The sequence below is a fragment of the Myotis daubentonii genome, chromosome 8 (assembly GCF_963259705.1).
Source record: "Myotis daubentonii chromosome 8, mMyoDau2.1, whole genome shotgun sequence".
NCBI classification, from domain to species: domain Eukaryota; kingdom Metazoa; phylum Chordata; class Mammalia; order Chiroptera; family Vespertilionidae; genus Myotis; species Myotis daubentonii.
Genome location: NC_081847.1, coordinates 89857104 through 89870208, shown reverse-complemented (window position 1 = coordinate 89870208; position 13105 = coordinate 89857104). Strand labels below are relative to the sequence as shown.

At 42.5% G+C, this 13105-nt stretch overlaps 1 protein-coding gene across 1 annotated transcript in view; it reads right to left on the bottom strand.

The window, feature by feature from the left end:
* The window catches only part of CCDC178 (coiled-coil domain containing 178), a 246104-nt gene that overhangs the window by 180235 nt on the left and 52764 nt on the right, over positions 1 to 13105 (bottom strand). Inside the window, exon 12 of the mRNA XM_059704943.1 lies at positions 7362 to 7545. Coding sequence (XP_059560926.1) covers positions 7362 to 7545 — 184 coding nt within the window. The remainder of the gene's footprint in view (positions 1 to 7361; positions 7546 to 13105) is intronic.

The following is a 13105-nucleotide window of genomic DNA, read 5'->3' as shown; positions in this document are numbered from 1 at the left end:
TTATACATCAGCACACAACCAGATTGGGAAATAACTCAAAAAGTTACTTCTACTTTATTTTATTTTAAAACATTTTTAAACATTTATTTTTATTATTGACATTATTAAAGGTGCCACCCATCCCCCCTTTTCCCTCTTCACCCAGCACCTGCCCCACCCCAGGCCTTCACTACACTATTGTCTATGTCCATGGGATATGCACATCTTATCTAATAAAAGAGAAATATGCAAATTGACCATACCTCCGCTACACTCACAAGCTATGCCCACAAACCATGCCTGCCAATCAGAGCGACTATATGCAAATTAACCAACCCAAATGGTTGCCGGCAGCCAGGAAGCTGGAGCAAGCAGGAGGCTTGTTGTCCCAGTGATGGAGGAAGCCAAATTTCCCGCCTGCCCTGGCTGGCTGTAGCCTCCACTCAAGGCAACAAAGTTTCAATTATAAAAGATAAATAAATCCCAGATACCTGCTTCCAGCCAGCCTCCACTAGGAGCTTGGGTGGCTGGGGGCTGTGGCCAGCCTGAAAACAGCCATCAGCCCCTCACCCAGGCTGGCCAGGCACCCTAGCGGGGACTGCCACCCTGAAGGGGCTGTGACCAGCCTGTAAACAGCCATCAGCCCTTCACCTAGGCTGGCCAGGCACCCCAGCAGGTACCCCCACCCTGATCTGGGACACCCTTCAGGGCAAACCAGCCGGCCCCCACCCATGCACCAGGCCTCTGTCCTATATAATAAAAGAGTAACATGCAAATTGACCCTAACAGCAGAACGACTGGGAATGACTGGTCACTATGACACACACTGACCACCAGGGGGCAGACACTCAATGCAGGAGCTGCCCCCTGGTGGTCAGTGCACTCCCACAGGGGGAGCTCTGCTCAGCCAGAAGCCAGGCTGATGGCTGCCAGTACAGCGGTGGTGGTGGGAGCCTCTCCCACATCCTCAGCAGCGCTAACGATGTCTGACTGCAGCTTAGGTCTGCTCCCCGCTGGCAAGTGGACATCCCCCGAGGGCTCCCGGGCTGCCAGAGGGATGTCTGACTGCCAGTTAGCCCCAACCCCCCAGGGAGCGGGCCTAATCCAAAAGGTGGACATCCCCTGAGGGGTCCCAGACTGTGAGAGGGCACTGGCCTGGCTGAGGAACCCCCCCAAGTGCACAAATTTTTGTGCACCGGGCCTCTAGTCTAAATATATAAAAGCCTAAGCGACCAAATGACCAGTTGCTATGACATGCACTGATCACCTGGGGGCAGATGCTCAACGCAGGAGCTGCCCTCTGGTGGTCAGTGTGCTCCCACAGTTGAGAAATCTAGTTGAGAACCACTAGAGTCTATGCCAGTGGTCGGCAAAGGGCGGCTCATGAGCCACATGCGGCTCTTTGGCCCCTTGAGTGTGGCTCTTCCACAAAATACCACATGCGGGCGTGCACGTACAGTGAGATTGAAACTTCGTGGCCCATGCGCAGAAGTTGGTATTTTGTGGAAGAGCCACACTCAAGGGGCCAAAGAGCCGCATGTGGCTCACGAGCCGCAGTTTGCCGACCACTGGAGAGACTTACAGTTAAGTCTTCTATCCATTTTGAGTTTATTCTTGTGTGTGGTGCAAGTTGGTGGTCTAGCTAAAGTTCCTTCTGCTTTAGAATCACACCCTGGAACCCCTTATTTGGGAGACAATTTGGCTTGTAGATAGTCTGTCCTCCACATTTAAAAGGGATGTATAGCTTTGCAGAGGTAAAGTAGAGGTTCAGAAGTGTTTCTAGCATCCCTCCTTCATTACAGCCTCATTCATAGCACCCCAGGGTCTACAGAGACAATATAAAGAAACAATTTGGTAAGTCTCTCCTACAACTCTTCTTTTTCTTGGGATAGCAGCTCATCAACTTTATGCTTTCCTAAAGTGAAAGAAAAATTCCAACATAGGAAAAAAAAATATTCTAAGGAAAGCAATAACTTTAATATACTCTCTCACCTAAGGATATACCTACATCTAAAGCCAATTTATACAATGAAATATTTTGAAAATTTTAATGAAATGTAGTTGCTTCTTCTAACATGAAAGTAGACATAGTGGTTTATCAATTTGTTCAATACTTACTTAAGAGGGAACCAAATTAAAAATGCCTCTATAAACTGGAGAAGATATATCACATTCCAAAACAGAGTGCTTCATTTGACCTCTGTCAGAAACCAACTGAAAAAGAGTGTGTGTGTGTATGTGTGTACTGAGAAGATGGGTTGGGACGGTAAGGCATGAAACTGAAAAGATAAACACATGTCAGATTATGTAGGACCCCTAAGGCAGAATAAGAAAAACAGTGAAGTCTCCTAGGCAAGGTGTGCATTTTAGAAAAGTCACTTTGGCTGCAATATGGACTGCTTCGTTTCTGTTCCCTTGAAAGTCATTCATTCATCCTTCAAAGTCTTTTTTTTTTTTTTTAACTATAATCCAGTAAGACAGTAATTCATAGTTTAAATGAATTTAAGTCCCTGGACTTAAAGATATTAATATTATACAATGGAAGGCTGCTGAGAACAGTGCTGGCATTAAATCAGTACGAATTGCTACAGACCTAACTTACATAGGTAACTAGCGTGTGGTCTCAGTAAAATACTGCATCTGCCTCCTCCACGTCTGTTCCTTCTGTGGGTGCCTTCCCTCATCCTACGGGCCGCGGCTGCTCCGTACATTTGCCGTTCCTGTACTGTTTAGGGCAGGGTCACCAAGCTTTTTCTCTGTAGCAGGCTAGATAGGAAATAATTTAGGCTTTGGGGGCATAACGTATCTGTCCATTGTGGTTTAGGAAAAAAAAAATTAAAAGTATCAAAAAAATCACGTTGAAGAGGTTGAAAGAAGCTGAGGGAAAGGGGGTGACAGCATCTGCAAGGCTGGGGAGAACCCGCATTAAAAAGAAGTGTGGCCTTTGACCGGCTGCCTGGTTTGACCAGTCGGAAACCAGCAGGTGGCAGCAGAGAGCCATCCTACGGGAAGTGGCTCCTAGGACAAAGGATGCTGAAAAGCAGTCTGAACAGTGAGTGCTGTGTCCAGAAACTCACGTTCAAGAGAAAGGGGGATGAACGCTACATATGAATAGATTAAGGGCACAATTGAGGCAGTCGCATCATCTGTGTTTCAGGGACTGAAGGGCACTAAGAGAAAACTCATATTATTATCTAAGCTCTGGGACCAGGAAGAGAGAAAAAGAGATCTTAAAATTCAGAGTTAAATTCATAAAACAAAATTGGGAATTTGTGCAAAAAATAGCTGAGGGCCAGACTGGCCTAGTGGGGCTGGCAGCCCTGGCTGGGCAATGGTAGGGCCTGTTTTGGTGGCCATAACCCGAACAGAGGGTCCAAGTGGCAGCCCAACCAGGTTCTAAAAATAAACACATTATTTTGTCTTTACTTATAATTTTTAAATCTTCACCTGAGGATATCTTTCCACTGATCTGTAGAGAGAGTGGAAGGGAGAGGGACACACACACACACACACACAGAGAGAAACATTGATATGAGAGAAACACATCAATTGGTTACTCCTGCATGTACCTAGACCAGGGCTGGGCACCTGCAACCCAGATATGTGCCCTTGACTAGAATCGAACCCAGGACCCTTCAGTCTGCAGGCTAACGCTCTATCCACTGAGCAAAACTAGCTAAGGCTCTTTATTTTTTTAAAGGAAGGTTTTATGTGTATTTTGTAAAAACACGTTAAAATTACTAAACATAAATTAAAATAACTTGGATCCCTAAACCCAGAGATATGCATTATGCCTTTTTAGCATATTCCCTTTTAGGTCTAGGGGTTAAAGTTTTTATCTTTGGTGAGGTCAGCCTAGCAAGATCTTCTCGGCCACTAAAAATAGCAGAAGTCCCATTAACTTTTTAAAATTCAAAATTGAATAAATTTATAATTTATTCTCGTATTCATATTTAACTACTATTCTATTACTGAGAAATTTGTGTAGTTAAATTTTCCCACCATATGCTAACTCTATTCATGCTTTCCATAAACACTGAGTACCTACATTCTAAAGACATAACACATTGTCTTTTTCTAGCACTAAAAATAACTCTTTAACATCTAAACAATCTTAAAAGACTAGAAAAATCATACAATGTCTGCTGTCAGACCATAATAGAATTAAACTAGGAATCAATAACACAAAGATACTGGAAAAATCCCCAAATCTGTGAAACTAAATAACATATTTCTAAGTAACACATGTTCAAGTAATAAATCTCAAAATATATGTATTTAGCCTGGCTGGAGTGGCTCCATGACTGAGCATTGACCCATGAACCAGGAGGTCATGGTTTGATTCCCCATGGGGGCGCATGCCCGGGTTTCAGGCTTGATCCCCAGTGTGGGGCATGCGGGAGGCAGCTGATCAATGATTCTTTCTCATCATTGATGTTTCTATCGCTCACTCCTTCTTCCTTCTTCTCTGAAATCAATATATATATATATATATATATATATTAAAAATGCATGTGTTTATTGATTTAACTTAGTTCTAGTTTTATTATTTTAACCTGGAACAGAGAGGCCTGATGTTGTACTTTTCCACAAAAATTCCAGTATGTTCAAACAAAACACCTTCCAAATCCCTGCTGCTGGCCGAGCAGCCTTCTTTTGAAGTGTGAAGAAGTATTTAATATCTAATGAGAGCTTTCAACATTTGTTACACTAGCACAGTCTTCATACAGAGCTGGACGATTTTTTGTTCATCCCATCCATAACATAACTGAATACCTATTACACTTTTATTGATTTATCTCCCATCATTATTGGCTAATTTTACCCTGGGTGTTGGCTAATCTTGTCTTTTCTGAATAGTTCAGTTATTGGAATTGAAAGTATTTAAAAATAGGGGCAAGTCATCTTTAACACCTGGAAAATTCCAGAAACTTCTAGGTATCTTGATTGTTCCGAGTTCCTTCTAGTCGAGGACGGCCTGAAAATTACTGGGCACTTTACAGATGCATTAATTTGAGAAACAAAACTGGGAAACGCCTCCCCTGAGACTTCAGCAGGTTACTTTTCAGAGCTCGCTTACAGGTACTATTGCTCTAATTAATTTCTAGAAGAGACAAGTTTAAGGACTAATTTCAGGCCAGGATCAACAAATACACAAAGTTGTTTACAAGAAAAAAAAAAATAAGTCCAGACTCAGAAAATTATACAGATTTTCATTAATTAGTCATGAAAGACAGTAAGTAGGGCCATTGCAAAGGCAGAAACCACAAACTTGAATTGCTACACACCTGAATTATCTAAGGACTACCTAGAAATCTATTTTCAATGCATTATCACCCTGACACAGATACACCTGTGTACATCATAGCAACTGACTGTCCTATATATTTAGCTCAGAGATGAGCAGTAGTTGGCGATGGGAAACATTTCCCACAGGGAGTAATTCCTTTCTGTTGCTTCCTTCTAGTTACCCCTCAGCTACCATGGGGCAGAAGAAGAACAAGCACTTGAAGGACAATTTCTTCAATTGTGCTTGAATAACGCCAGGGGACACTGTGCTCTGGGTTGACAAAACGAGCACGGGGGAATCTCACCACATCTGCACTCCGTCTACAAAGCATATTGTATGGCAACATAGAAACTTAGAAAAAATAACCACTTCATGCAGCAGCTTTCTCAGTGAGAGTCTCAGGTTACTGAAGCAATCTTTCTGAAGAATTAAAGGTAGGTTGCAACAGTGATGGGAAAATATCTGAATGAAGGGTTTCCTATCAATTGAAAAAAAATTAAAACACATGTTTAAGTGACTAAATAAAAGGCTGATGTCTTTACTGATATCCTCAATAAAAATGCTAATTGATGGCCATAAAGAAACACACAGCAATGGAAAACTCAAGGAAATTATAAACATCAACAGTATTATAACACATGCTAAAGCATATATATATGTGTGTGTGTGTGTGTGCGCACGCATGCGCATATATAAAATCATATGGCTTGTAATTTTTTTTAAATATATTTTATTGATTTTTCCAGAGAGAGAGGGAGAGGGATAGTTAGAAACATCGATGAGCCGAAACCGGTTTGGCTCAGTGGATAGAGCGTTGGCCTGCGGACTGAAAGGTCCCAGGTTCGATTCCGGTCAAGGGCATGTACCTGGGTTGCGGGCACATCCCCAGTGGGAGATGTGCAGGAGGCGGCTGATCGATGTTTCTCTCTCATCGATGTTTCTAACTCTCTATCTCTCTCCCTTCCTCTCTGTAAAAAATCAATAAAATATATTTAAAAAAAAAAAAAAAAAAAAAAAAAGAAACATCGATGAGAGAGAAACATCAATTCAGCTGCCTCTTGCACGCCCCCCACTGGGGATGTGCCCGCAACCCAGGTACATGCCCTGGACCAGAATCGAACCTGGGACCCTTCAGTCCACAGGCCAACGCTTTATTGGCTGAGCCAAACCAGTCAGGGCTTATAATTTTAAAATAATTTTGAGGTTGATTTTTACTATATATAGTTTTTATCATACTAATTTTAGAACATATAAGGGATGACAAACCCAATGAAAACCCATGAGAAGGGACAAAGGCATGACCGCTCGAGTCAGCTCAACAGCTGGACACCACGTGGGAGCAGAACCCCAGTCCCTCGGTGCAGGGACAGCCACGTGTCCTAAAGTTAGAGAGCAGTGGCCTTGGACATAGAACATGGGTTCTCTGTTTTAAGACAACTGCACGATCGTTAAGTCTGCAGTAAGAAAATAGCCAAAGGCGAAAGGAGATGGGGATGGCGAGTGAAGGACAGAGCGGCCTGTCAGAGGAGTCCCTGCGTGTGCCGAAGCGGAGCTGACGTGGCCAGGCCCTGTGCCGAATGCCGGGGATGCCTGGTCACCGTGCCTCCAGCTCAGACGGATCTGAGGCCTGGGGGCGGTGGCTTCTGCACATGGTGGTCTACGAGCTGCGTGCTGCTCTGGAACCCAACAGCCTGTGATCCTGATGCAGGTATGCCCTTTATTTACGTTGCTAAGGGTGCAAGGGCCCCTCCCAGCATCCCTCCTGCCTAGTGTAGCAGGAATATTTGAGATTAGACATGTAGGTGGCGGCTGGCCAAGCACCTCTCTTCTGGTGATGCAGGTAGTGTGAGGTCGGTAAGAGCAAAAAGCAGACCCAGCGTTGGCTAGCTGCATGCAGCCCCTTTCCCTTCTGTTCAGGTTGGGCATCTGTGCAGAAGGGATGTTTCTTCTGGTTTATCAAGTGTAGTTGTTGGGGTTTTTTTTAAAGACTACTGTAGGCGAAATTAAAATCTAATTATCAATACTAAATCAATAAATGAAGTCCAGGCGTATCACTATTTCTCACAACTAAGAAGAACACAGACATACAAACCTGAAATTTTCTTCTCACTTCTGATATTTTCTCTTCTAACTCTTCAGTTTTATATCTGGTCAGGTGGAAAACAGCACCAATCTGATAAGCATCCTTGTATAGTCCTCTAAGATACTCCTCATTTTTTAACTTCATTATCATCAAACCTCGGATGTCAGACTCAAACTCTGATTTTTTCCTTACACTGGAAAAAATAAATTTAAGATATTGACATGATTATTTTCAAAGAGTATATGCTGAGGGAACTACATTTTTAAAAGGTTGTTCCTTCTTTGTCTCCAAAAATACAAAGTAACCAAATAATTAACTAAAACTTGGGCACAGGAAATATTTCCCACAATTCCATTGATTTTTTCTGCTTCTGTTGGACACCCCTAATTGCCAGGCTGTGCTCGATTTCAGCAGGATCAGCGTGTCGATCAGAAGGTCCCGGGGCCCAGACGCTCAGCTTTCTGCGCGTGCACTCCCTGTGTCAATCCACCTTTACCACCTGAATCACAACACGTAGGCCAATCACATACGAGCAAGATAAAGCCCATGTGAAAGAGAAAGAAAGCCCAACTCAGGAAAACCAGTAACTAAAACAGAACTCTCAGGGCGAAAAGCATCAGCTAAGCGGGGGAGAGTTAATAGAGGAAAAATGGAAGACATGAATATCCGTGTTAAGATTTTCACAGAGAAATACCAGTCTCTTAGGAAAATTAACAAGTTATGTTTCCTGTCCAGATTGGGTACCGTCTTTGTTCCAAGTGTATACTCTGACACACTGAATATAAAAGCAAATACATATAACACAGAACAGGAATGGAACTTGAAAGCAAAGCAGGAGTGGAGGGAAGGGGCCTAAGGCATTCCAGTCGATGCTGACTCCAGCAAGGTTTGCTGTGCTGCATCGTAGGAGGTTCCTGTGGATTGCCCTTGTTTGGGAAAGAACCAATGAACCAACAGGAGCTATCCTATGTAATAAAAACCTAATATGCAAATCGACCGAACAGTGGAACTACCAGTCACTATGATGCACACTGACCACCAGGGGGCAGATGCTCAATGCAGGAGCTGCCCCCAGCCTGCAGGCACCAGGCCAGTCAAGGCAGATGCCAGCAGAGGGGTCCCTGATCACCCTGCCTGTCATCCCACACATGGGCCCTGATTGCCAGCCAGACCTAGGGACCCTACCCATGCAGAGTAGGTTTATAAAAGCTAGGAGTTGGGGCACTGGAAAGCAAAGATCCCGAATCAAAAACTCAACCAATGAGAAAAAAATGTAAGTTCTATTCAGCAGCAAACGGACTGCAGTGCTAATGAGCGTCCCCATGAGTGTTTTCACATGGTCATAAGTTTTGATAAAGCTTGCAGAAATAAAATATTTTAACCAAAACTTAAGACCACTGTTTTTTCTAACATAACATATCCTTTGCCAAGTGTCATCAAAATGGCTGCAGGCATTCTGTATTCATAACCTTGCATTCTTTTCTCAGAGAGACTTCACCTCTGTGGCCCCCAAACTAGGATCCACCCAGGTGAGGTTCATTAGCACGCTGTGTTACGTTAGCCTCATGCAGCTCTTACAACCTTGGTGTAGTTCAATGCTAGGTCTTTTCAAGCCACTGAAACAAGGTGTAGAAGGCTATTTAAGCGAGTGCTTATTTTGATCAAATATAGCTAGTCCCTGTGAGAAAGTAAGAAAGAAGAAGAAGGCAGGGCACAGAAATGCAGTAGTGATGACAGAATGTCCAATAGTTGTCCAGGTGATGGTACTTGTACAGCAAGTGAGCAGGAAGGAGAGGTGCTGGTTGCCAGAGTGGACTCTTGGGCTGACATCAGAAGAGTCTCCCTACTGGAAAAGAGATGCAAGACGAAACCATCAGAGAGGGTGGTTGGTGTGAGACGGAAGAAGAGATGGATGGGCATATGGAGGTCTAAGCTGAGAACCGGAATTCTTGCAGGCCCTGAACACAGACCAAATCCAGGCTCTGACTGCCTCTGTGGAGGGAGAGGATCGATCATAATGGGAAGCGTGATTTATCTGTACTATTTTACTTCCTTACAAAAAGTATAAAGTAAGCTAACATATTGGTGAGGCGTTCATTGTGAATGGTTTCTATACCCTTTTCTCTTTTAATATCTGAAAAGTTAAAAAGTAAAATAAAAGCAAAATAGCAATACTATTTGTGCAACAGTTTGCTGTTAAATGCTGAAAAGAAATCATATTCTACACTCGTATGAAGTAACTCGGATCATGAGGCTGGTGAGACATAGCTAAGCGAGTATGACAAACACGGTACCCTGTGGATTCATTCTAACCATTCCAGGCTGTTTAACAACTTCAATAACATTTTAATTGTTATCTGTTTGAATCGATCACCACCCTGTTAACTCTTGATAAACACATTTCCTAGCCGATGCCAGGAGGCCTTTATGGTGTTCAATAGCTCCTTTGCTGGTTTCCCTCGAATATCAACCTCATCTTTGGATCGCTGCTGTTACAATGGCATCGTCTTGCCTGAGGTACAGAAGAGCCTTAGGAATAGATATTCAGAATATTTTACACAGCTTGAATATAAGAAAATGGCTATACAGCAATCCATACCACACAGTTAACTTCAAACAAACTAAATCCAAATTAACCAATTTCAAACCATCTCAAACAAGTTCAATTTTCCTTGACGTAGGCTGCTGAAGCTTGCCTATCCTGTGAATAAGCAATCAAGTGAAATTGTTGGCTCAAGTCAAATGTCCCAAATTTAAGAGTCTTATTTCTGATGGATGCTGGCTTATTTGAAAGACAAAATTATCAAATTATACACTGCTACTCCAAGGCAAACGACTATATCCCGTCACTACCACCCAGAGGTCTGGCAAGAATGCGTATGCACAGAGTACTGAACAGAGTTGGTTAACAAATATGCCCTCTGTCTTTTAATGTTGCCATTTTAAAGATAAACTATATATGAACAATTGATCATATACTGATTATGTAACTTATTTAAATAGCATCAAATGATGAGATGGTATTTAGTGGAATCTTAGTATATATAACAGCCCAAAATTTCCTGGGGTATTCGCTAGATGTATGAATGTCAGTGACTTGTTTTAAATTTTTTATTATTATTTTTAAACTTCATTTTAAAAAGAACCTGGGGCTAAAGGGAAAGCGAGTCAAGTAAATGGTAGACTAACAATGAAAAAATGAAGGATGGGGTAAGAAGATCAAGAGCTCCTTTGGGGAAAGCTATAGCTATAGTCAAATATAAGGATGGAAAATTGAATAAAACAATGAGCTTCTGACATTTTTTCAAGTAGTTAGTAAATGTCATGTCCACAGGCTGCTGTAACATGTCAGAAACAGGCGCCGCACCCTGGCCTGTGTGGCTCGTTGACGTGTCATCCAGTACATCAGTAAGTCAATGGTTCGATTCTCGGATAGGGCATATATATCTAGGTTTGGGGTTCGATCCCTGGTTGGGGAGCATAAGGGAGGCAATGGATCCATAATGTTTCCCCTCATGTTGATCTCTCTCTCTCTCTCTCTCTCTCTCTCTCTCTCTCTCTCTCTTTTCTCTCTCTCTCTCCATCTCCATCTCTCTCTCTCTCCCTTCCTCCTCTCTCTCTAAAAAAATCAAAAAACATATCCTCAGGTGAGGCTTCAAAATAAAAAAGGAAACAGGAGCTGAGACTTGCCAATGGAGGAGAAGAGGCAGTGTCACTAAAGCGAAAAAACACACAAAAATTTTGGAGTCACTTATACTGAAATCCCAATTGCTCCTTGTGTAACTGGGGGATGGTTTCATGTACTATTTCCTTATCTGTAAAATTTGCTTAATAACAACTACCATTTAGGTTGTTATAAAGATTAAATATGAAGCCTTAGCTGGTTTGGTTCAGTGGCTAGAGCTTTGGCCTGCAGACTGAAGGGTTCTGGGTTCCATTCCAGTCAAGGGCATATGGTTGGGTTGCAGGCTCGATCCCCAGAAGGGGGAAGCAGCTGATCAATGATTCTCTCTCATCATTGATGTTTCTCTCTCCCTCTCCCTTCCTCTCTGAAATCAATAAATATATATTTTAAAGATTATATATGAAAACAATAATACAGCAGGTCCTCTAATTACATCGTTTTGTTCAACATCATTTCATTATAATGTTGGTGAGATACCATACTTAACTCTGTTTATGTCAATTAGCCAGTGGCAAAACTGGCTGCCTTATATGTCAATTTGCTGCAGTTCCAAGACTCTATCAACAACAACAACGTTAAGTGACGACTAAGAATGTATCCATCATACTTACATACATTGAATTACACATGCAAATGATTTAAGAAAGTCTTGTTAATTAAAAGGTATATACCAGCATGGATCTTTGTTAGTGTTATCTCGTTGAATGAAGTGGAAGACAATGAGAGAAAAAAGACAACTATAACAAAGGTAAGAACCCATTACTATTACCTTGGAGCAGAAAGATATCAGAGGGAGGTGTGACATCAGAACATATAGCAGAGAGAACAGGAGATCAGAGATTCTAAAGCAGAGAAAGAAATGAGGATAACACACATCTATTTTCATCTCTCCAGAGTTCATTATGTCATTATTTAGCACCTATTGAGTAAAACAGGCACACACGCCTGCAAACAGGAGCTCAACTGCGAGGAAGCCACGAATAAGCAAACCAGCCCTAGCCGGTTTGGCCTAGTGGATAGAGCGTCAGACCACAGACTGAAGGGTCCTGAGTTCCATTCTTGTCAAGGGCACGTACCTTGGTTGCAGGCTCGATCCCTGGCCCTGGTTGGGGCGTATGCAGAGGCAACCAGTCAATGTGTCTCCCTCACTCCGATGTTTCTCTCTGTGTCTCTCCCCCTCCCTTCCATTTTCTCTAGAAATCAGTGGAAAAAAATATCCTCAGGTGAGGATTACTAAATTAAATAAATAAACAAATAAATAGGCAAACCAATAGTAACTGTGCATAATGTGATCAGTGCTAGGAGAGAAGTTTATGGAACTAGAGAAGGTTAGTTAAACAGAGACTGTTGAGCATTGATTACATGTCAAGTGCTACACTAGGTGGTTGGGATACAAAGATGAATTAAAACAAAGGTTCTCGGTTTATGTTCTCATGAAGGAAAAAGAAGTGCATGTAGCAGAAGCAGCACTTACTGCCACCGTAGCTTATCCACTGGGAAGCATCTGGGAAGAGTTGGTGTCTGAGTTATTGTATGAGTAATCAGTGAATCGTGTTTAAAAACAAGCCAGAAGAGGAGGAAGAGGAGGGAACTGTCAGCCAGAGGAAGACCAGAGACATATTGGAGCTTAAAACAATGCGCTTGGATATGTAAGCATTTTTACAGGCTGGAATGGAACGATCGTGGGCGGGAGCGCTACGAGATGAGTCTGAAGTTGCAGAGCTGACAGATTACTGGGTCTAATCTATTCGTCTAGGAGCCTGGGCTTGCTCCCACCGCTGAGGGGAGCCTTGGGAACTTTTTTAAGCTGCTGAATGTAAATAACATTTCATCTTTTGTAGATCATTTGCATCCCTGATGCTGTATGTACTGGATCTGAGGCCTCAAACTTGGAGTGAGGCAGACCGGTTGGAAGCTTACTTTAATATTCCAATTAAGAGATCCTTAGGGCCTGGTTTATTTCAGTGGTTACTGAAACAGACAGAAAGGAAAGCACTTTTAAAAGGCACTTTTAAAAAGATAGACTTCATAGGAGTTGGTTAAGAGACTGGCTGGTAGTAGGTAAAGA